Source organism: Canis lupus, chromosome 6 (genome assembly GCF_003254725.2).
Source record: "Canis lupus dingo isolate Sandy chromosome 6, ASM325472v2, whole genome shotgun sequence".
Lineage (NCBI taxonomy): Eukaryota > Metazoa > Chordata > Mammalia > Carnivora > Canidae > Canis > Canis lupus.
Window position 1 is genome coordinate 37,612,319 of NC_064248.1, and position 24,899 is coordinate 37,637,217.

Here is a 24,899-nt window from a genome sequence, read left to right on the forward strand (position 1 = left end):
ATCACACGAGGAAAAGAAAAATACATTTTTTTGTTTTGATTTGGTTTTGTTTTTCAAAATATAAGGCAGGTCAGACTCAGGGAAACCAAAACTAGAACATCCAAGAAGACACAGTGACTTGCACCTCAGAAGCCACAGCATCTGAGGGGGTTGGCATGGCTCCCGACACTCCCATTCCCTTTTTAGTTCATTTCAATGATGACACATCTCAATCGCTGGTGAATTAACTTAATGCTGAATGTTTAAAAAAGAGGGTAATCTATGTAGAAGTTAGGAAAAGACAGAGAAAAAAGCAAAGATGATAGAAATAATTGTCACACTGTCTCCTAACAATTTATATGCTACCATAGTAACGTGTAAACTTCTCCTAAGTATTTATGTTATAGGTGCAAATAAACAATATAATTACACTTTGAAGTAAAACTTATTTAATAACATAAAAACATGGAATTAAACACATTTATTACGAGTTAAATAACCAGAAATCTTCTGACTTCTATAACTGAAAAATAAATGAAAACTGCTCCGTGTTTTCCATATCAGAAAAACAAAACAACTGCACCTGTCACTTCTCATTTCACATCAGGGAAATTATTCTAATGCTCTTCAACCTAATGCAATCCCGGTTCATTTTTTTAGAGTCAGAAACACAAGTGTGTACCAACACTTCAGTAATTTGCTTTCCTAAGGAGGAATGTCACCCTTCTGAAAGAAAATGAGTATTTATATTCTGGAGCATCTCTCTGTTGCCTGATTTTTAATCAAAGTGGGTTTTCATCTAACTTAGCTAACTTTCATTTAGAACATTTTAGTAAAATACAGTTAAAGCTTGGTATTGTGAACATACAGAAGAAAATAAGACAACGAAATAAAAGTTAGAATTAAAAGCCAGTGTACAGTAAATGTTCGAAATCCTACAGGTGAGGAGGAGTCAAATGCTCCCCCACAATTTCTAAACGGGCCCTAGTGCCCAGCCCATGTCCCTCACCCTGACTCTTAGAGGAAAACACATCCCAACAATAATCAAGACGTGATGGTGCTCTTAGTTCTCCTCAGGTCTGTGCCCCACACATGTGCATCTCTAAGAACATACACATTTCCCAAGTTTCAGGAGATAAATAAGGCAAAAAACAAAAACAAAAAACCCACATCCTCTTTGGGGCTTGCTTTAGTTCTTGGTGAAGCTCTGTGGAATAGCACAGAGGAGGCTAGAGAAGAATTAGCTGTTGCTTCATTAACAAGTCCAGCTGGTTTAGTGAACAAGATAGGTTTCCTTCCTAACCTTCCAATTCCCGTTTACCTATAGATCTGAGGGATTTAATCAATCTGGTCCCTTGGGCAAGAAGGTCAGAAGTCATTGTCGCTTTCATCCAGGGGCTCAGGCTTCCGGACCCTTTGACTGGGCTTAGCTGGTGAGAGAGCAACGCTCTCATCTTCCAAATCATCGTCTTCTTCATCACCCTCCATGTCAATCTCACTGTCCTCGGAGTCCTCCTGTAGGAAGACCACAAAGACAACTGAGGACCTGCCTCATACCCACAGCTTGTGAGCTGAGATCCTTGTTCACCAGCAGCTCAGTAACTAGCAACGTCCTCATGTGAAGGGAGAGCTGGGCGGAGCAGCAGTCAGGCTGTGGGGGCATGAGAAGGGGACCCATGGCTGACACTGCCAGTGGAAATATCATAAATGGATCAGCTAACCAGTGACCTTCGGACACCAGTGTGCAGCCATGCTTGGTGCTATGGGGCTGGCTTTCCCAGGGAGGTCTCAGCAACACCACTGGATCTGCACCAAACAAAGCTCACCTGCCACTGCTCTGCCCCTGGGGGCCCAGCCATCCACCAGGGGACAGCAAAGAGGAGGGTTGGGTGTTTTTGTTTGTTTTTTGCATTGTATCAGATAGGGGATGGAAAGCCACACAGGAAATGGGCATAAGGAGCAAAGTAAAAGGAACAGCCTCTCCATCACCTAGATCTAGGGAGACCAACTCGGCTAGGTTTTAAAGTGCAAGTTCTGTGTCTCAAGTAAACCCAAGATGGCTAGCCATTCTAGCTAGATCATTCCTACCAGCATATATACATGCTGCAATTTCCTTCTTAAAAATATAAAACCAGGGATCCCTGGGTGGCGCAGCGGTTTAGCGCCTGCCTTTGGCCCAGGGCGCGATCCTGGAGACCCGGGATCGAATCCCACATCGGGCTCCCTGCATGGAGCCTGCTTCTCCCTCTGCCTGTGTCTCTGCCTCTCTCTCTCTCTCTGTGTGTGTGACTATCATAAATAAATAAAAATTAAAAAAAATATATATATATAAAACCAGGGCAGCCCAGTTGGCTCAGTGGTTCAGCGCCACCTTTGGTCACAGCATGATCCTAGAGACCCGGGATTGAGTCCCACATTGGGCTCCCTGCATGGGGCCTGCTTCTCCCTCTGCCTGTGTCTCTGCTGCTCTCTCTGTTTCTCATGAATAGATACATAAAATCTTTAAAAAAACAAACAAACAAACCCCCCAAAGTTAATCCCACCTTCCTCCCAGCTGCTCTGCCCTGGTCCTCTACCTTCTAACAGTGAAACTCCCTGAAGGAGTTTTTTTTTTTTTTTTTTTTTTTTTAATTTATTTATGATAGTCACACAGAGAGAGAGAGAGAGAGAGGCAGAGACACAGGCAGAGGGAGAAGCAGGCTCCATGCACCAGGAGCCCGATGTGGGATTCGATCCCGGGTCTCCAGGATCGCGCCCTGGGCCAAAGGCAGGCGCCAAACCGCTGCGCCACCCAGGGATCCCCCTGAAGGAGTCTTGATCCCACTCCCCTGCCAGTTGCCCTCTCACTGTCTCCTCAACACACTTGGCAGGGTGAAGGCCAGCTCTCGTAGTGATGCAAACATTCAGTGGATTCAAACCCAATGGGTGAGTCCCATGTGCCTTGGGACCCCCGAGCTGCATCCAGCACAGGCAGCTCCTTCCTTGAAAGCCACTCTGCCCCAGTGCACCCTTCTCTTCTGGTGCCCACCCCACCTCACCCCGACATCTTCAAAGTCTTGCCCCCACATGCTCCATCTCCTTGACCCTGCAACACAGCTCAGTTTGGAGCCTTGGGCCTCCTCTCTTCTTCCTACTCTGTCCCTCACACAATCACACGTTGTGTCAGTGTGGCCTGAGGACCACCTAAATACCATTGTATTTAGGTGGGCTTCAACTCCAGCGCAGACCTGACCAAATTCAACTCCAAATTCAACTCCAGCGCAGACCTGACCCTTGCATTCCAGACTTGAACTCCAACTGGCTACTTAACCCTAGCATGTGGATGGCCGGCAGGCAACGCATGTGTAGAGAGTCCAAAACCAAAGTCCTGCTCTGCTCTTCAAGCCCTCCTCAGGCCTGCCCCATCTTGGGGAAATGCAAACTCTCTGTATGCTATTAGCCCACCACAACCCAAGTGACGCATCCCTCATTTCTCTCTCCAATACCCTAAGTCCAATTAACAAAACGTCATGGTTCTGACCTTGGAAACATCCAGAATCTGACCACTTAACACCTGTGCTGCCACTACCTGAGGCTGAGCCGCCAGCACCTCCAGACTATGGCAAACACCTGACTGGGGTCTCTTGAACACCCGTTAGCTCTGGGCACTGCTGGGCTCACGATTTCTGGGCCCTCCCAGGGCACTCACAGAGAACCCCAGGTCCTCATCACGTCCTGCAAAGTTCTGCACAGCCCCTGCTGCCTTTTGCTGCTCCTACCCTCAGCTCACTCCGTCCCAGTCATGCCACCATCTCTAGGCCTCCAATGAAGGAACCCCATTCCCTGTGCCTCAGATGCCCCTCCCTGCACCACGTCCCTCCTCCCATTCAGGCCTCGCCTGTCACCTGATCTGAGAGACATTCCCTGAGGGTTCAAAATATATCAATCACCCCCTTCAACCATGTCACTCTGTTCCCTGAACAGCTTTTTCTTCTTGCCACTATGACCCAATGTATCTGCTTAATTATGCATTACCCATAATCTGTGACCACACCTCACATGACAGGTACTCTGGAAGTATCTTCAAGGAGATGCGTGAATCCCTGACGGACAAGACGTGTGCCTGGGGAGAGCGTGGAGGCAGCTCCCAGAAACAAACAAGCAACACGAGGCACGGGGAGATGGAAGCTGCGGCTCAGGCATTAGCTCTAAGAGAAAGCTATGCACATGACCAAGCAGATGGTAGGATGAGGCACCAGACGGTGCTGTCCAGGCATGCCCAGCACCCCCACCAGACTTCTTAGTCCTGCCTCAAATGTGTAAGATTGATGGACAGAAGCTACTTAACCATCCAGCCCTGACTGTTAAAAAATGTTCGAGATGGTTTCTCTGCTTCTCTAAGACTACCTTCTGTGATTTCAAGGCTCAATCTTCTCTGTGCATCTTGGCCAACAAACCTGAGTGACCTCTCCCTCCATGGATTTTGGTTACAATATATACTGTTGGCACTAAATAAAGGGATCTTCTGTCAAGACGGTCAGGCTCCTGTTCTGTCCCCGTGCAGGCACTAGTCCCACACTCCAGACATATGTGGTAACTGACCTGATGAGGAGCTCTATGGTCTGTGGGCCCCATCACCCTTTCCCTCCGGGGCCTCACAGGCTTGCTGGAGACCGCTACAAGGAAGACACACCCAGGGTGACCGACGTGGCAGCCCCAGCAGCAGGGCCCCATTCTGGTGAGTCTCCCAATCAGTATTACCTCAGGGATGATCAAGTTGCCAGCAGCCTGATGTCGCAGCCTCCTGTCCCATCTCTCTAAGGCCCGTATCTCAAGAGAGCCTCCTTTTCCTGTTCCCTCACCAGAGAGGACGTGAACAGAGGGCCCTTAGCAGACTCCCTTCTTTTCCAGGCTACACTCCAAGGCCTGACAACCTTCCTCGTCTCTTGGTTCAGTGCTCACCCCTCCTCCCCTGCACGGGCATCTCTAGGCAACTGTGCAGTTCACTGTGGATCCTCTCCACCTGGCTGTTGCCCAGGACACACAGGCATCACTGTTGGGGAAGGCTTTCCAGTGGCTCTGAGCTGGCTCTCTCTCCCTCCCTCCCTCCCTCTCTCTCTCATACACACACACACACACACACACACACACACACACACACACAAGATGAAAAAGAAAACCAACCTGCTTCTTGGAGCTGGAAGTCTTGCATTTACCTAAGAGAGCTGGTGCTGCTTCCATCTTTGGAAAGCAAGAATGGAAAGAACAGTGAGAAGGAAAAAAGGGGGGGGGGGCAAGCACATTCATTTGAAAAGAAAAGAGTCATCAACAAGCAGAGCAGAGTCCAGCTCCTCAGGAGGCCGAACTCTGGCGCAAACCCAGCAGCAGGCCAGGCTGCGAGGCAGCAGCTCGTACTCAGCTTGTCGGCTCAGTGAGTCTACAAGGCCAGCCCGGGACTGGGAAGAACAGAGCTGCTAAAGGGAACTGCCTGGGACTCACATCGTCATCAGAGTCTCCACCCTGCATGGTGCCCACGATGCGCTTGCCAGGTCTTCCTGAGGAGAATCAAAGCATGAAGAGATTATGAAAATCTTATTTTTTAAAAAAAAGGTAAGGAAAGGCATTTAAGATTTGTTTTCCTTTAGAAAACTGGGAAAACATAAGAACCACACTAAAAAATTTACTTAAGTAGCACCCAAATAATCAAAACTGCCAATGAAAAGTAATGGATTTTTTGCATTTCCACTTTGAAAAAAAAGAAAAGGGCAATAAAACATGATCATGGTGCAGAAATCAGAAAACTAAACACGCATCCTGCACATGTTGTGAGAAAAATCACTGAATCCCACTCTGAGTATCTATGGGGTAGAACAGCTCTGCTATCTACTGAAAAAAGAAATGCAGTCTCCCTACACAGACCAACATTACCTGTGTTTGAATCTATGTCTGAGCTCCAAAGAGAAAAACTTTTGAGGATCACAATTAGTTCATCTTTAAAAACATTCTTCACTCATGGATGCCCAGCTGTGACTGCTGCAAACACCTAGGAGCCATCCTTCACTGCTGGAGGCAGAGAGCTGCACCCCCACCTGGAGGCTGAGGAAGGAGCCCCGGGACCCTAGGTTCACGCCTCGGGGCAAAGGCAGTGAGGCAGCTGAGAGAGGAACTTGCTCACGACAAGCCTGGGTGACCACCAGGAGCTAATACAGAAACCTTCCTTGATCAGATTAAATGCAAATCTTGTGTTTTCTAAAGCCCTTATACTTTTTAGCTTTTACTTTTGCTGGCTGAGTGCTCAGCAGTAAAATTTAGGAGCAACAGTGCATTCATGAGCCAATCACAAACGTTTTCAGAGCCTCAGCTCCCATTTGTACAATGGGAGTCATAACCTCTAACCTCCATTTATATCATGAAGCTGTTAAAAAATAAAAGGACAGGGGTGCCTGAGTGGCCCAGCTGGCCGAGCGTACAACTTTTGATTTCAGCTTAGGTCATGATCTCAGGGTCATGGGAATGAGTCCCACCCACATTGGGCTCTGCACTCCGTGTGGAGTCTGCTTGAGATTCTCTCTCCCTCTCCCTGCCCTCCATCCCATCCGAGTGCGCTCTTACTCTAAATTAAATAAATGTTTTAAAAACAACAAAAAAAGATCAGTTAATAGCAAAACTTAATATAAAACGAAGATAATTTACCTCTGAAATATACCATGCATACAAAAATGCAAACTGCTCCAAAAATTAACAGATAATAGATAGACGTTTTCATTTATTTATTTTTTTAAGATTTTATTTATTTATTCGTGAGAGACACTGAGAGAGAGAGAGGCAGGGACACAGGCAGAGGGAGAAGCAGGCTCCCCACAAGGAGCCCAATGCGGGACTTGATCCCAGATCTTGGGATCACGCCCTGAGCCAAAGGCAGATGTTCAACCACTGAGCCACCCAGGTGTCCCAGTACCTAGATTTTTTTTTTCATAGATGTTTTTAAAAGCAAGTATAGGGGATCCCTGGGTGGCGCAGCGGTTTGGCGCCTGCCTTTGGCCCAGGGCGCGATCCTGGAGACCCGGGATCGAGTCCCATGTCGGGCTCCCGGTGCATGGAGCCTGCTTTTCCCTCTGCCTGTGTCTCTGCGCCTCTCTCTCTCTCTCTGTGACTATCATAAATAAATAAATAAATTAAATAAATAAATAAATAAATAAATAAATAAATAAATAAATAAATAAAAGCAAGTATAGAGCAATCTAGTAGTGTCTATCAAAACAAAGATCTACATAAACTTTAAGAATTCCATTTTTAATAGTACAAACACTGCAGATAAGCAGAAAGATGTATATACCAGGAAAAAAGGAAAAAAGAACTTAAATATATATTTTTAAAATATCTTTTAATATGAGAATGCCCAAGTAAATTATGGGTACAGTCATGCTATGGAAAATTATGCAGCTGTCAAAAAGAATGAAGTGGATTTTATTTTACTGACATGGGAGAAGTTCTGATATATTTAATAATAACTTTTTTTTAAAAAAGCAAGCTGCAGAACCATACACAAAGTCTGGTTCCACTTAGGTTACAAAATGTATCAGCTGATCTTTGTGTATTTCGCTGTATGTGTGTGCGCATCCATAAGTGGAAAGGCAATCTGAAAGACACACCCCCCAGCTACCAACCAGGACCCCTAGAGGGTAGCAAGTGGCACATGAAGAAAATGCCGGGGGACACCCACATTTACTCCACAGATTTTATTGCTTCAGTCTTCAGCAGTGAGAAAGTAGAAACTAGAAGATTTTTTAAAAGGCAGAGATGGTTGGGAGTCCTTCCTGCATGCATTAATTCTCTGATTATAGGGGATGTCACTGCACTGAGAGCTGTCTGGACCCAAGAAAGGTAGAATGCAGCTCAGTGGCAGAGGCAGTGTACTCCCGTGGCCTCTGTGAGATACCCCCGGCCACAAAGAAGCATCAGCTCTTCCTGGGACCACAGGTAAGAGTATTAGCAGCAAAGGTGAGCGCTGAGCAGTTTAAGAGCCAAAACCTCATGAACAGGAGGGCAGGATGAACTCCGAAGCAGAAGCCACCCAAACTGTTCTGTGACAGGGCACAGGGAGGAGGGCAAGTGACAGCAGCTGCGTACCTTGGATGAGCACCTCCATGGCTGTCCGAGGCTTGGACAGCTGCCGCTCCTCCAATTCACTGTCAGATTCATCATCTTCCTGGATGTCAATGTCCGAGTCGTCATTACCTGGAGGAACGCAAGTACACAAAACACAAGGGCGACTCCATCATTACCTCTAAAACAGCTTCTAGCAACAGGATTCTTGTGCAAAAACATCTGTACTTCTCAGCCTTTCTTTTGGTGATTAGATTCTATGAAACTCTTGGGATTTGCCTGGAAATATTTAGTGAGGAGTTAACGCAGACAATGAGATACTGTTTTTTTTGTTGTTGTTATTTGTCTTTTTCAAATAATCTTCCAAAGCAAGACAAAAACGGGTCAGAATACATCAATTAGAAACATTATTCTGGGGCAGCCCCAGTGGTGCAGCGGTTTAGCGCCGCCTGCAGCCCGGGGTGTGATCCTGGAGACCCTGGATCGAGTCCCACGTCGGGCTCCCTGCATGGAGCCTGCTTCTCTCTCTGCCTGTGTCTCTCTCTTTCGCTCTCTCTGAATGAATAAATAAATCTTAAAAAAAGAAAAGAAAAGAAAAGAGAAAAGAAAAGAAACGAAACGAAACATTATTCTGGGGACCCCTGGGTGGCTCAATGGTTGAGCTTCTGCCTTCAGCTCAGGGTGTGATCCTGGGGTCTGGGATTGAGTCCCACACTGGGCTCCTTGCGGGGAGGCTGCTTCTTCCTCTGCCTATGTCCCTGCCTCTCTGTGTGTCTCTCGTGAATAAATAAATATATATATATATTTTATGAATTTATTTTTTTATGAATTTATTTTTTATTGGTGTTCAATTTGCCAACATAGAGAATAATACCCAGTGCTCATCCCATCAAGTGCCCACCTCAGTGCCCGTCACCCAGTCACCCCCACCCCCAATACATAAATCTTAAAAAAAAAAAAGAAAGAAAGAAAGAAAGAAAGAAAGAAAGAAAGAAAGAAAGAAAGAAAAGAAAAGAAAAAGAAAAGAAAGAAAGAAAAGAAAAGAAAAGAAAAGAAAGAAAGAAAAGAAAAGAAAAGAAAAGAAAAGAAAAGAAAAGAAAAGAAAGAAAAGAAAAGAAAAGAAACGAAACGAAACGAAACATTCTGGCAGGTGAAACTAAAATTGAACAGCCAGCCATCAAGGTAATTCTTGGTTAGCTGGGGGGAAAACCATTTTCTGTGCCGTGTTAGGTGCTGTTACCCCAACTCTTTGTGGATAACAGAGATGGGGAAGCAGAACCCCCTGAGAAGGTGAGTGCACCAAAACAAGCCAGCAGCCGTGACACAGACCAGGCTGGGAATGGCCAAGCACGGCTGGCCTGAGAAAGATGGCAGCCTAGTGAGCAGCAATGAGAACAGGTGCTCAGGATGTTGCTTCCAGGAGAGAATTCCATTACAGGCAAATAGAGAAAACTCTCAGTGCAACAGCCTTATACATTCATTTCTTAAATACTCTCCTGGAGTCTTGTGCAGGTTGGACATTTCCTCAAGAGAACCTCTAGAAAGAGAGTTTCCACAGTGGGGAGAAAAAGCTTTCACTGTTCACTGTCCAGCCAGATTCCTGCAACCAGGGAGAGACACTGGTTCTAGAAGGACAGAAGTTGAGGTGTTTGCAGCTGCTGTTCTTTTTTTTTTTTTTATTTATTTATTTATGATAGGCACACAGTGAGAGAGAGAGAGAGGCAGAGACACAGGCAGAGGGAGAAGCAGGCTCCATGCACCGGGAGCCCGATGTGGGATTCGATCCTGGGTCTCCAGGATCGCGCCCTGGGCCAAAGGCAGGCGCCAAACCGCTGCGCCACCCAGGGATCCCCCTGCAGCTGCTGTTCTGATCACTGAGTCGAAGTAAGTTTGGAAGGACAGTAATTGTGCGTCTATGAAAAGGCTCTGCTTAGCCTCTGCTGTAAGCAGGTAATGAAATGGCAGTTGCATCTAGCAGGGCAGCAGGGGAAAGTTCTCCACTTTCTTCACTGCAGAAAGAGCTGTGCCCTTCCCCTTGGTGAGGGTTGGGGAGGAAACCCAGGAGTCAGGGCAAGTGTGGGGAATAGCATCCTGCACAAACCTCAACACTACCTATCTGAAAACTACCATCTTACAAAAGCCTATGCAAAGAATATGATGAAATATTAATACAAATTAATGTCTATAACATGAAATTACTATTCAACTTTGTTCACTTTTTATTTCATCCAGGAATATTGACATTGTATCATTACCCCATGCAATATAAATCAAGTATTATGAATTTTAAAATATCAATACATGTTTCTCAAGCTCAACATTTCTTCTGACAAATTCAAACCAATACACTAAATTAATGCATGCTGTAACTGAAATCACCGAGTTATCAGTGATGCATTAAAATTAAGTATGGCAGACAAGAGTGCCCATAAAATTCAAAGAGAAAAGAATAATCTTTCCAAGAAATGGTGCTGAGACAACTGGATAGCCACATGCCCAACAATGAGGTTGGACGCCTACCTACACCATATGTAAAAATTAACTCAAAATGGATCAGAAACCTAAGTAAGAGTTATACTATAAAGGTCCTGGAAGAAAACCCAGGGATAAATCCTAGTGACCTTAAATTAGGCAGTGGTTTCTTAGGTATGACACTAAAAACAAGTAACAAAAGGAAAACTGATAGTGTGGACTTTATTAAAACTTTATGCAGCCAAAGCCATCAAAGCCATCAGCAAGAAACTGAAAAGATGGCCCAGAGAATGAGAGAAAGTATTTGCAAATCCCAGATCACATAAGGATCTAGTATCCGGAATATACAGAAGAACTCTTACAATTCAATAATTAAATAAAAAATAACCCAATTTAAAAATGTCCAAAGACTTGAATAAACCTCTCCAAAGATTTATACAAATGGCCATTAAGCAATGAAAAGATGCTCCATTTCATTAGCTATCAGAGGAATTCACATCAAAATCACAATGAGATATACTTCACGCCCACTTAACTATTTGTGTCTCCTTTCAGATCAGCACAGTCCAAAAGAAATGTAATACCAGGGATCCCTGGGTGGCGCAGTGGTTTAGCGCCTGCCTTTGGCCCAGGGCGCGATCCTGGAGACCCGGGATCGAATCCCACATCGGGCTCCCGGTGCATGGAGCCTGCTTCTCCCTCTGCCTATGTCTCTGCCTCTCTCTCTCTCTCTCTCTCTCTCTCTCTCTGTGTGTGTGTGTGTGTGACTATCATAAATAAAAAAAAAAAATTAAAAAAAAAAAAAAAGAAATGTAATACCAGCTGGCAGATATATAATTTAAAATTGTCTATTAACTATATTAAAGTAAAAAGAAATAGGTAAATTAATTTTAGTGCTGTTTTACTTAACCCAATATATCCAAAATATCATTCCAATAAGTAAACAACATAAAATACTAATTAATGAATAATTTTACTTTCTTTCATGCTAAGTCATTGAAACCTATTGTATATTTTCCACAATCAGCACACCTCAATTTGGACCAGCCACATTGAAAGTACTCAAGAGTCACACATGGTTTATGGCCAGTTACTGGGTGGCACAGTTCTAGACTCTGAGCTCCGTGAGCACTTCACTCATCACTATGTTCTAAGTGCCAGCAAAATGCCTGACATGCAGTAGGCATGCAGTAAATTAAGTGTTAAATGCAGGAACATCTGCTCTCCACCATACTATAAAAACTAAACCACAACAAGGTTACTAATGTGCTTTCTAGAAACTTCTGGGTCATTTTATGGATTTACCACCAGCAGTGAGGTTTAAAAGGATAGTGGGAAGACGAAGGCTGCCCTTACTTCTATTACAGGGTACTAGAACAAAATGCTTGGCCTTTTTAACCCCAGGGCATTCTCCTGTCTCTAAGCACTCAGACTTTCTCTTCCTCAAGTCCCTTCCTCCAAACTCATCGCCTCACTGAGCTCTGGTCCCCACTCTCTTGCAGACTCTCAGGTCTCTCTCTCCTCAACTGGTAGCTCCTTTCTCCCCAGATCCACTTATTTTAGCTTTGCTTAAATAGTACTTCCTTTTTTTTTTCTTTTTAAAGATTTTATTTATTTATTTATTCATGAGAGATACAGAGAGAGAGAGAGAGGCAGAGACACAGGCAGAGGGAGAAGCAGGCCCCATGCAGGGAGCCCGATGTGGGACTCGATCCCGGATCTCAGGATCACACCCTGGGCTGCAGGCGGCGCTAAACTGCTGCGCCACCAGGACTGCCCTAAATAGTACTTCCTAAGCGAAGCCTACACTGACTCCCTATTTAAAATCCAATTCCATCCCACCCTCTCCATCCTTTCTCTGCTCTACTTTCCCCCCAACCCCAGGGTCACCTTCTGCTCTCAGCTTGCTCAGTGTTTGTGTCCTCTCACTGGCAAGCAGACTGGTTAAAGCAAGGATCCCTGTCTCTCATCCACTAGTGAATCCTTCGCATCCAGAACAGATCTTCAACAATGATTTGTTGCACTCAATCTCTTATCACTCCTGAATTTTGCTCATTCTTGCTCTTAATCATGTCCATGTCCTATTAGGTTTTTCTGTTCAGAGAAGTCTTTCAGAAAGTCTTCCTTTATATATCTTCCCCTGATCCCAATTCTCTGAACAATGCTCCCACATATATAGCACAGCAAAGAAAAACAGAACATCTTAAGAACTTTGGGATGAACAGAACTGAGAATGAGTCTTCATGTTTTCCTAACTTCTTTGCCCACCCCAAGCTAATTAAGTGCTATCCTTCATTCAGTTTATTTCAAATGGAAATTACTTTTCCAAAAAAAGCTAAATCAGAGGGATCCCTGGGTGGCGCAGCGGTTTGGCGCCTGCCTTTGGCCCAGGGCGCGATCCTGGAGACCCCGGATCGAGTCCCACGTCGGGCTCCCGGTGCATGGAGCCTGCTTCTTCCCTCTGCCTGTGTCTCTGCCTCTCTCTCTCTGTGACTATCATAAATAAATAAAAATTAAGAAAAAAAAAAAAAAAAAAAAAAAAAAAAAAAAAAAAAGCTAAATCAGAGATGCTCCTATGAATGCTTGTCCTTCAAGAGATCCCAAATCTATGGATCACAAAATTAAACTGTGAGTTTAGAAGAATAAAACAATATCAGTGAGGAAAGTCTTACATGCTGGTCTGGGGACAGAGCAGGGTGCAGCCAACCAACCAGGGCTCTTACCTGTGCCAGGCCTCTCAAGAGGGGATAAATCCCATGCAGGCTTATCACTTAGGGCTGCTTCAGGCTCTCCTGGCTCACCTGGAACCATAAAGGTAAGGGGCTGCTTCGGCTAGAGAGGCCCTGGGAATTCCCTAAACTTGCCCCTAAAGGATCTCCCCGAAGTCCTTACTGTCCTTCCAGAGCTTCCTGAGATTAGAAGAGGCATAGGACAAGTACAGAGGAGAAAAGTACAAAGACAGAGAGAGCCACCGTGGGTATACATGCCTGAAGTCCTATATACATGCCTGAAGTCCTCAAGCACAGGAGAATCAAGTATATCGTCATAAAAAAGTATATCATCCCTTTCAAGAGAAGGAGAACTCTGAGACAGGGCTGTGAATGCAGCATGAAGACCATGTACTGCTGTGACTCCTGAGGCTGACCTGACACCTTGGTGAAGTTCGTAGATGAAGCATGCTAACCAGTCACAAGCAGCAGTCCCCACCAGCTGACAGCCTCACTGGACCATCTTGGATTACTGGGGGCCACATGATGGCTATGATGGTAGGGGGACGGACCCTAAGGAAGTGACCCCTTCATGCTTCATGGGCATAGCACTATGGCACTTGCTTTCTATCAGTCTGCCCTAAAATAAGGACCCTACAGACCCCCAAGACCCAGTTTTCTTTCATGGTTATATGTTACATGCAATTCAAACTAACAGTATCATTGAAATGGGAAAACAGTATTTTAGTTGACAAGAAAACCAGATGTGCTTTAAATACTATGTAATTTGAACCAACCTCTTGAGCTCTTGAGCGAAAAGAGTACTGGATATAGAACATGTGAGAAAACTGCCTTTTGAAAATAAATAATATATACATACAGATTTCTTTCAGGAATACCAACACTGGCACAGAGGAAACAGCCCTGTCTGAGAGTGTGGCCTTACTTCCACTCCTGAGCAGGCGCTTCTCCTCCTCCTTCAGCTTGTTCTGCATCAGGCGCAGAGTATTTTCAGCTTCCTAGGGAACAACAAACACAAGACTCAGAAGAAAGGACCCTGTTCCGGACTGCTTTATTGTTCTTTAGCATCTAGGTACGTAGGGCTAATCTGTGCTGCAGGACCAGCCAGGATCTAAAGTACACGAGAAGGATCAGCGCCCAGTCAACAAGCAGGGCCGGGTCCCAGCACTCCTGTTCTCTGCCAGCAGCCCAGAGAAAGGTAGGCAGCCAGAAGTGGGGCAGCTGACCTCCCCCCCGAGCCCTAAAGAACACGAAAGGATCCACTGAAATGCCCATCACGTGTGTCACCGTGCAATGCCAACAGGGGAGCAGATGCATCAACTACGGGACAGTACAAGGCTCCTGCTCCAAAGACCAAAGCTCTGCACCACTCCAGCCCCAAAACATGCTAAATGGTGGGGCTGATCACAATGAAAAGAAAAAGAAAGAAAAGAAAGAAAAGAAAAGAAAAGAAAAGAAAAGAAAAGAAAAGAAAAGAAAAGAAAGAAAAGAAAAGAAAAGAAAAGAAAAGAAAAGAAAAGAAAAGAAAAGAAAAGAAAAGAGGAAAGGAGAAAGGAAAGGAAAGGAAAGGAAAGGAAAGGAAAGGAAAGGAAAGGAAAGGAAAGGAAAGGAAAGGAAAGGAAAAGAAAAGGAAGAGAGGAGAGGGGAGGGGAGGGGAGGGGAGGGGAGGGGAAGGAAGGAAGAAGGAAGGAAAGGAAGGAAGGAAGGAAGGCAAGGAAGAAAAGAAGAAAGAAAGAAAGAAGAAAGAAAGAAAGAAAGAAAGAAAGAAAGAAAGAAGAAGAAGAGAGAAGAGAAAGAGAAAGAGAGACGAGAGAAAGAAAGAAAGAAGAAAGAAAAAAGAAAGAAAGAAAGAAGAAAGAAGAAAGAAAGAAAGAAAGAAAGAAAGAAAGAAAGAAAGAAAGAAAGAAGGGATCCCTGGGTGGCGCAGCGGTTTGGCGCCTGCCTTTGGCCCAGGACGCGATCCTGGAGACCCGGGATCGAATCCCACATCGGGCTCCCGGTGCATGGAGCCTGCTTCTCCCTCTGCCTGTGTCTCTGCCTCTCTCTCTCTCTGTGACAATCATAAATAAATAAAAATTTAAAAAAATATATTATAAAAAAAGAAAGAAAGAAAGAAAGAAAGAAAGAAAGAAAGAAAGAAAGAAAGAAAGAAAGAAAGAAAGAAAGAAAGAAAGAAAGAAGAGTCTAGTTTTTAGGGGCACAAAAGCTAACACTTCAGCTCAGTTACCAAATGTAGCCCTAATTACTGTCAAAAGAGAGACTATGAGAGGAGATTGGCCTTTAAATATTTGTTGTTGTTCTAAACATTATAATGAAAGTTCTGTTTCATGCATGAGATGGCCTTCAGGCCCAGGTGCTAGAAGCACAGAGAGTCTGCGTGAACACAAGAGGATGAAAAAACCCGCATCCTGAGGCATGTGTTCTGGCACACTCTGCACATAGGGGTGACCACACACGACAGCACAAAACACTCCCTTTACCTTCACTGGCCCTTTTTGGTTCTTTCCCAGACATTCAACGTTTAAAATGTCCTGAATTCCAGGCTCTTTGCACTGCCCTCAAAACGTGCCTGTGCTGTACCCTCGCTGCCCTGCAGCCTGCCCCTACTACAGAGCAATGGTGGCAACGGGCTCCGTGTCAAGATAAACGTGTCCACAGGAGCACAGGAATCCTCCCAACCAGCCCTCCCCTCCAACAAAACAGCTTCACCTGATTTAAACACCCAAGTTTGCAGGAAGACTGGCATAACCTTTATACCAAAATCTGTCACAGAGTGTGAGAAAGGGAGACTGTAGACCAATATCATCATGAACGCAGATTCTAAGTGACCCTTCTTAGGTTAAGCAGAAATATCTCCAAGGGATAAGGCCAATTCAAAAAGTGATAGTAACTTGGTCCAATTTCATTTACTCTGAATTCCATATTTATCAGCTCACACTGGGACCAGAAACACTCCTTCCAAAGTGGCCGTGAGTATTGAGATGAGAGGAACCTGTAAGACGGCTGGTTCTGGGTCACATGCATTTTCCACAATAATCAATACACTGCATCCTCTTTATAAAGAAGTCGCTGATAAACTGGTTTGAATGATTCAAGTAACCAAGGCCCCTGAAAATCTTTCAATGAACTGGCCAAGTCTTGAGATCTTTATCCAAGACCAGTTACCGACTCTGTGGGACTCAGTGCAAATTAAAATGCACTTAAAGGGACACCTGGGTGGCTTAGTGGTTAAGCATCTGCCTTCGGCTCAGGACGTGATCCCCAGGTCTGGGGATCAAGACCCACATCGGGCTCCCTGCAAGGAGTCTGCTTCTCCCTCTGTCTATGTCTCTGCCTCCATTCTCTCTCTGTCTCTCTCATGAATAAATAAAATCTTTAAAAAAAAAAATGCACTTAAAAACTATTAAGAATTTCAAGCCAGGGACCCCTGGGTGGCTCAGCAGTTGAGCATCTGCCTTCAGCAGAGGGCATGATCCTGGAGTCTCTGGATCGAGTTCTGCATCGGGCTCCCTGCATGGAGCCTGCTTCTCTCTCTGATATGTCTCTGCCTCTCTCTGTGTGTCTCTCATGAATAAATGAATAAAATCTTTAAAAAAAAAAAAAGAATTTCAAGCCAGTGATAGCACAGCGTTAAAGTAAGAACAGGCCCTCCTAAGTCATGTCTTATGCAACTACGTGGTCATGTGTCGGCCCCATCTGCAGTCCTACTGACCAAATCCATCAGACAGCTGACAACCCTGTGCTCAAGCGACACTAGGAGTTAAACAAAAGTGTCACGTGAGCAATCCTTACACTTGATCAGGGAGAAAAAACATTCGCAGATTTTTTTTTCTACAATATTTACAAAGTGACACATCAACAAGTACAAAATAACACACCAGGAGGAATGGTCTGTACAGAAATGTGGGCTGAGCACTTACCTCAAACCTCTCTTGCTCCATCCTATGATGGTCCTCGAGTTGCTGTTCCAGATAAGCCAAATTTCGAAATTTCTCTAGATAAACGTCATACTGCTTTTGCAACTCCTCCTCAATCTTCTCATATTCATCCATAAAAGCTGGCCTGAAACAACCGAATGAAATAAAAAGTAAAAGATGGATCACTAAACAGTAGTTTGAAACAAGTACTCTGAGTTCCAGGTGCCATCACGGTTTGCTGTAGAAAAGTCCTTAGCTGGAGAGGGTTCTTCATCTCATAGCTGCTTACAGCCCAGTTCTCTTTTCTTCTCCCTCCCTCCCTTCAAAATGAACATACTTATTATTTTTTTCTAATCAAAAGCTCTTTGTAAAAATTAGAAATAATCTCAAAGTATGAAGAATAGGGTAAAAATTACTCATAATTCTATCACCAGGTATAAGCACTTAATATTTGGTAAGCATCCTTCCAGACTTTTCTACGCATGGATCCATATAGGAATGCATTTCTTTTTTGATTTTTTTTTAAGGGATCCATTTTTAAATATCATTAAGTATATTACCATCTTTGATGAAGCTTTGCAGTCTTTTTTCTTACTCAAAATGCCTTGGATTGGGGGGATCCCTGGGTGGCTCGGCGGTTTGGCGCCCGCCTTTGGCCCAGGGCACAATCTTGGAGTCCCGGGATTGAGTCCTGCGTCAGGCTCCTGGCATGGAGCCTGCTTCTCCCTCCTCCTGTGTCTCTGCCTCTCTCTATATGTCTATCATAAATAAATTAATTTTAAAAATGCCTTGGATCTTTTTTTTTAAGATTTTATTTATTCATGAGAGACACAGAGAGAGAAGCAGAGACACAGGCAGAGGGAGAAGCAGGCTCCATGCAGGGAGCCTGACATGGGACTCGATCCTGGGTCTCCAGGATCAGGCCCCGGGCCAAAGGTGGCGCTAAACCGCTGAGCCACCCAGGCTGCCCAATGGTTTGGATTTTAATAAAGACTTAAAAATATCATATCAAAAATACCTCACAAAATCAAGAAGTTAAATATATGCATTATCTTACTTGAGCATAATATTCTGCTGTCTGGATGCTCCAAAATGTAGTCTGTCCCCTAATAAGGGAAATATAGGTTGCTACAAATTAAAGCTAATTTTTAAAAACGATTTTTATTTTTATCTGAGAAAGCAAGTGAGCATATACATACAAGCAGTGGGGAAGAGAGGGGCAGACGGAGAGAGAGAAAATCTTCAAGCAGACTCCCCGCTGAGTGGGGAGCCCAATGTGGGGCTCAATCTCATGACTCTGAGATCATGACTTGAGCTGAAACCAAGAGTCCCAACACTTAACTGAGCCACCCAGACATCCCTAAAGCTAAGTTTTTAACAATATAAAATCTAAAACCAAAACTATAACACAAAAACCTGTTTCAACTGGTTTGTTGTATCTATTTCTTTCTCTTATTTTTGATCTTAAAGGGAAAACTCTCTTCTTTTAAAAACAAACAGATGGGGCAGCCCAGGTGGCTCAGTGGTTTAGCGCCACCTTCAGCCCAGGGTGTGATCCTGGAGACCCGAGATTGAGTCCCACGTCAGGCTCCCTGCATGGAGCCTGCTTCTCCTTCTCCATGTCTCTGCCTCTCTCTCTCTCTCTCTCTCTCTCTCTCTCTCTCTCCGTGTCTCTCATGAATAAATAAATAAAATCTTTAAAAAATATATATATATATAAACAGATAAGCTAAATAATAATATATAACCTTAGGAGTAGAGAAAACATATGGACTCTTCTATTGAAAGGCCATGAAACTTAACAAGAATGAATTTATCCCTGAGAGGTAGAATTTTTTAATGAGATACATGCATAAGGTGGCCCAGATTCCAAAGATGAAATGGCTTGCCAGTGGCTAGTGCTCCCTGGATTATACGTATCTCCACAGATGCCAGGACAGTAGCCAGGGTGTCGCCCAGTCACCAGTACCTCCAAAAAGCAAGACATCCAGACAGATGCAGCAGCTACACAGATGGAGTGAAGAGAGAAAAATAAAGGGAGAATGAAAAGGAAGAGAAACAGTGCAGCAGAATGATAGAGCAAGAGAAAGAAGATGCAAAACGAGAGTGAGAGAGAGCGTGTGGGTGCACACACAGGCTCCAAGAAAATGTGAGGAACACACTTGAAAAGCTCTAATGAGGGCAGCCCTCGTGGTGCAGCAGTTTAGGGCCACCTGCAGCCCGGGGTGTGATCCTGCAGACCTGGGATCGAGTCCCACATCGGGCTCCCTGCATGGAGCCTGCTTCTCCCTCTGCCTGTGTCTCTGCCTCTCTCTCTCTGCGTCTCTCATGAATTAACAAATTAAAAAAAGAAAAAAAGAAAAACAAAAGCTCTAATGACCTGGAGGGTATTTTGCACCACTACTATCCATTCATATTACCTGGAAAAAGGTATTTTCAGGGAGGGAAAGTCAAAAGAAAGATTAATTACTGTCAAGAAATATAAAAGTCTAAAATCTATTCAAACTAAGCAACGAGCATATGCTTCTGTGTCTACCTCGTTTAGGGCAAGGCACAGATCTTAGGAGAGGAGCCTTATGTAACTTTCACCATCTGGATTCACTTACTCTGCCCTGCATTCCAAGAAGCTGTAAAGGACTAAAGGGAGGTTCGAGAATTAAGCAGTTTCGCAGGCACATTGAAAGCAGTAAAGATAATGAGTTTGGCAGAGCACTTGTTAGGATGCATGTGGCCCGCACACGAACCAGTCCAGATGATCTTATGCCCAAGGGGCCAAAGCCACTGACCACACGTCCTCACTCTACTTGAACTGCCAAAGACAACTCTCATCCCACTCTTCAGGTGTTCATATCTACCTGACGCTCTGCAGAGTCTGGAGCCGCTTCCGATTTCTTTCCAGTTCTAATTTCCTCTTCTCGATTTTGGCTTCTAAATTAGCTTCATCAGAGGCCACATTATTGAGCAGATCTTTAGTCTTCTGGACCTGCGCCTGCATTGAATAGGAAATGAATGGGCCAGTGAGGAACTCCAACCTGACTCCTGGAAGAGAGGATGTGCACAACTCCTCAGGCACAGTGACATCACACTACAGAAAAGCAAAAGTAAACATACAGAGCAAACCCTCCCCTAAGCTATCGCTCAGTTCACCAACCATTTCGGCAGGAGGCCACATAGGTCCACAAAAAAATGATCCTTTTTCCATGAAAAGAGGATGTTTGTCCCCAGGAAAACAAATGAAAACAGAAAGAACAGTGTCCTGAGCAGAGGGGAGCAAGGCCCAGACCTCCTATGCAGCTCCTATGCAGCTCACAGTGCTTACATACACTCTGGACTGTTAGCCTGCCTTTATTCACATTGTTCAGCCGCTCCCCTCCTCCCCCCTATTACAAATATCTGACTCATGGAATATATCCACCACCAAGTATAGCTTTATTTAGGAAGGGACAAAAAGAAACATTCAGTGGTCCCAGCCCTCACCCACTGTTTGCTGGGACTGAGAAAGTTCCTCCCACTGGCAAGTAAGCCTCAACTATAGACTAAAACAGAGAAACTACTGCACTGAAGTCAGTGAGAAAGTGGCTCCTTCAGTGGACCCAGCTTTTGGGAGGGAGCCTGGGCAGCAGGGCCAGAGAAAGAAGGGGAAGGAGAGAGGGAAGGAGAGACCACAGACAAAACCTGCAGACCTCCCTGCAGGGGACACAGTCAAGAGCAAGTTCATGTGACATGGAGTAGTCAGAATGAACGCACCGTCTTCACACTCATCTTGTCTGGAAAGCCGGCCAGGTCAGGCCTGTGGCTCAGAGTTGCGATCTGATCCGCTGCATTAGGAACAATGTCTGCACGCAGCCAGCTGACTATGCAACTGTCTTCCAAATTCTGACATTCCAACTCTGCCTTTAGTTCCTGATGCCCGACATGGGGCTCTCCCCTCCAGTACTCTGCACATGGGTTATGCCCCACAAAGGCTGAGGGTTTACCTGCAGGTCTCTGAGATGCTATGGGGTCCACAAGTCATCATCGAAGGAGCCCAGACACTCTAATTGGATATTTGGAAGCAACCACTTTTATTGTTTATTTATGGTTGAGTTTTTTCAAAGAAGTACACTAATCGTTTCTAAGATATTCTCATGAAAATAATCATATCACTATCCATTTGCTGCAAGTGCTTTAAAAACTCCACAAGAAGGGCCAGCTCAGGTGGCTCAGCGGTTTAGCGCCACCTTCAGCCCAGAGCATGATCCTGGAGACCCGGGATCGAGTCCCACATCGGGCTCCCTGTATGGAGCCTGCTTCTTTCTCCCTCTGCCTGTGTCTCTCCCTCTCTCTCTCTCTATCTCTCATGAATAAATAAATAAAACCTTTCAAATAAAAATAAAAATAATAAAAACTCCACAAGAGATATAAATTCACTCTCACAACAGAAGACAAGGTGAGTTTCTGAACAACTCATGTAGACAGCAACTATTTCTCTGAATCAAAGTCAGATTAAACCTAGTGAATTTATCTGATTTCAAAAATAAAAGTAATTTTTTTAAAGGTATGCACTCCTCAAACATGAAATAACACTGGGGCCCCCAGTGGCTCAGTCAGTTAAGCATCCGTCCAACTCTTGGTTTTCGCTCAGGTCATGATCTCGGGAACGTGGGATCAAGCCCCATGTTGGGCTCTGCACTCAGCGGGGATTCTGCTTAAGATTCTTCCTCTCGGGATCCCTGGGTGGCGCAGCGATTTGGCGCCTGCCTTTGGCCCAGGGCACGATCCTGGAGACCCGGGATCGAATCCCATGTCGGGCTCCTGGTGCATGGAGCCTGCTTCTCCCTCTGCCTGTGTCTCTGCCTCTCTCTCTCTCTCTCTGACTATCATAAATAAATAAAAATTTAAAAAATTAAAAAAAAAAAAAAGATTCTTCCTCTCACTCTGCCTCTCCTCAACCATGCAGGTACATGCTCGCTCTCTCAAATAGATAAATAGATCTTTTTAGGGATGCCTGGGTGGCTCAGTGGTTGAACATCCGCCTTTGGCTCAGGGCATGACCCTGGGGTCCTGGGAACGAGTCCCATATCAGGCTCCCCACAGAGCCTGCTTCTCCCTCTGCCTATCTATGTCTCTGCCTCTGTGTTTCTCATGAATAAATAAATAAAATCTTAAAAAAAATAAATCTTTTTAAAAAAAGATGTTAAAAAAAATAACTATCAGTGTGATAAACACAATTTCCCCTAGCTTTCTGAAACAACTATATATCATAACCCCTTTTCAGTATCCATGCTGTTGTTTTAGTTTTGCTTTTAGAATTATCAAACATCATGGATATTTTGTAGCAACTAACATATACATTAAAAGGCCTTCACCAACTATGTTGTACACCTGAAACTAATGTTAACCTTGAGAGGATCCCTGGGTGGCTCAGTGGTTTAGCGTCTGCCTTCGAAAGAGGGCGTGATCCTGGAGTCCTGGAATCGAGTCCCGCATCAGGCTCCCTGCATGGAGCCTGCTTCTCTCTCTGCCCATGTCTCTGCCTCTCTCTCTCTCTGTGCCTCTCATGAATAGATAAATAAAATCTTAAAAAAAAAATGTTAACATTGCATGTCAACTATATTTCAATTTAAAAAAGGAAATAGGGCAGCCCAGGTGGCTCAGTGGTTTAGCGCCACCTTTGGCCTGGGGCGTGATCCTGGAGACCCCGGATGGAGTCCCATTTCGGGCTCCCTACATGGAGCCAGCCTGTTTCTCCCTCTGCCTGTGTCTCTGCCTCTCTCTCTCTCTCTCTCTCTGTCTCTCATTAATAAAAAAAATAAAATATTTTAAAAAAATAAAAAAGGAAATAATACATACATACATAAGGAGGTTCCCCCAAGAAATGAACAGTGCCCTCCTTTCACTATTCTAATGTATACTTAGTGCTAAAGGCACATTCATGCCATGTTAACCTGATCCAGCCAGAACACTGACAAGCACAAGAGTATTAGCAGTTTAAAAACTTACATTGAGAAACAATCACAAACTTACAAACAGCTAGAGTAGAATACAAAGCATTTTTTCCTGACCCAGGTCAGAGTGGGTTGCTGGCTTGAGGTCCCATCACCTCTCAATATTTGTATTTCCCATGAACAAGGACTTTCTCTTTCCTTCACAACCATGATATAATCACTGAAACATGAAATGAACGCAGGTGCACCACCACCCTGCAGTCCTCAGACTCTCTCAGATATCCCCACTTGTGCCGTGGCGTCCGTAACACCAGGCGGAGGTCACCCTGGAATTCGGTCATCACATTTCCTTGGCTTCTTGGCCCTTCCTGGACTTCCATGTCCTTCCACTGCTGGAGAAAAGGGCCAAGCAGCTTGGAAAATGTCCTTCAATCTGCCTTTGTCTGATAAGCTTCAGATTACGCACCTTTTAGCAGAAACAGCACAGCTATCACTGAGTCCTATAGGGTGTGCAGGATTTTTATTTGTCCCACTACCAGCGACCTACACTTTGATCACCTGATTAAGCAGGTGTCTGCCAGGATTCTCAAGTGGAGTCACTGTTTTCTCCTTTGTAATTACTAAGTACTCTTGAGATGAACTACTTTGAAACTATAAGAAATAAAGACTTTCTCTTCATCAGCTTTCAATATAGTCCTTTATTTTTTATATCAGTGAGAACTCATGGCCTCCCATTTCATTCAATGCTCTATGATCCATTACTATAATTTATTGATTTTGAAGCTTAAATTGTCCCTGGTTTGCTATCTATTTTGCAAAGGATTTTGATAGATCCCTTTCATTCTCTGGGCACGACGGGATCTTGTACTTTCCTGTTCCAGTCTCTGGACTCAGATGCTTCTCTCCAAGAGCCCTGGTTCCTTTTAGTGGAGAATGGCATTGAGAAGCCAAGATCTGATGGTAGGTTTGCTCAGAGCTAGGAAATGTATGAATGTGTATGTGGGCGTACTTGGGCATGTACATAAATATATGACATACACTCATGTGTACAAACATACATGCGTACCAAATGCATTTTTTTTTTTTTTTTTTTTACCAAATGCATTCCTAGAGCTAGCCAGTTACCTGTCTATCCAATGAAAACTATGCACTTAGCCAACACCTCCAATTTCAGGGTTCATTCTAAGTTTTTCATATCCGTAACTGTTTTCCAACCGTGAAAACCTTGACTTCCATTATCTTTAACATATTTACCTCTTGGATCTGTCTGCCTGCATATAACTGATGTCCCATCTCAGCTCATAAAAAAAAAAAAAAAAGAATAAAAAAAAAAGAATAAAAAAATTTTAGAATTTACAACTCTCAGCAAATTCTTGTTTTATGCTACTCCTAGTTTACATAAGGCTCTCCTATGTCTATTTTTTTAAAGATTTATTTATTTATGATAGACACAGAGGGAGAGAGAGAGGCAGAGACACAGGCAGAGGGAGAAGCAGGCTCCACACCAGGAGCCAGATGCGGGACTCGATCCCAGGTCTCCAGGATCATGCCCCGGACCAAAGGCAGGCGCCGCTGAGGCACCCAGGGATCCCCTCTCCTATGTCTATTGAATAAAACGAATCCCCCCCCAAAATAAATTAATTAAATTAAATTAAATTAAATTAAATATAAAATAAAATAAAATAAAATAAATCCCTAGTAATGACTGAATACCTACATGTGCTGGAGACTACAAATACCGTGCACTGTCATAATGAATATACGTAATGACCCTATGTGGCAGACAGTAC

At 44.3% G+C, this 24,899-nt stretch overlaps 1 protein-coding gene across 8 annotated transcripts in view; it reads right to left on the reverse strand.

Annotated features, from left to right (window-relative positions):
- Positions 1–411: 411 nt before the first annotated feature.
- CLUAP1 (clusterin associated protein 1) overlaps positions 412–24,899 on the reverse strand; it is a 38,562-nt gene continuing 14,074 nt past the window's right edge. For 3 of the 8 annotated variants that reach the window (XM_035717259.2, XM_035717261.1, XM_035717263.2), the window contains exons 7-14: positions 20,038–20,171; positions 17,186–17,327; positions 14,191–14,263; positions 13,260–13,337; positions 8,089–8,196; positions 5,458–5,513; positions 5,143–5,199; positions 412–1,494 (exon numbers count right to left, since the gene is read on the reverse strand). In XM_035717259.2, the coding sequence (XP_035573152.1) occupies positions 1,348–1,494; positions 5,143–5,199; positions 5,458–5,513; positions 8,089–8,196; positions 13,260–13,337; positions 14,191–14,263; positions 17,186–17,327; positions 20,038–20,171 (795 nt within the window). In that variant the 3' untranslated portion in view covers positions 412–1,347. The remainder of the gene's footprint in view (positions 1,495–5,142; positions 5,200–5,457; positions 5,514–8,088; positions 8,197–13,259; positions 13,338–14,190; positions 14,264–17,185; positions 17,328–20,037; positions 20,172–24,899) is intronic. The other 5 variants (XM_025416713.3, XM_025416715.3, XM_025416714.3 and 2 more) reach the window with 3 other exon arrangements.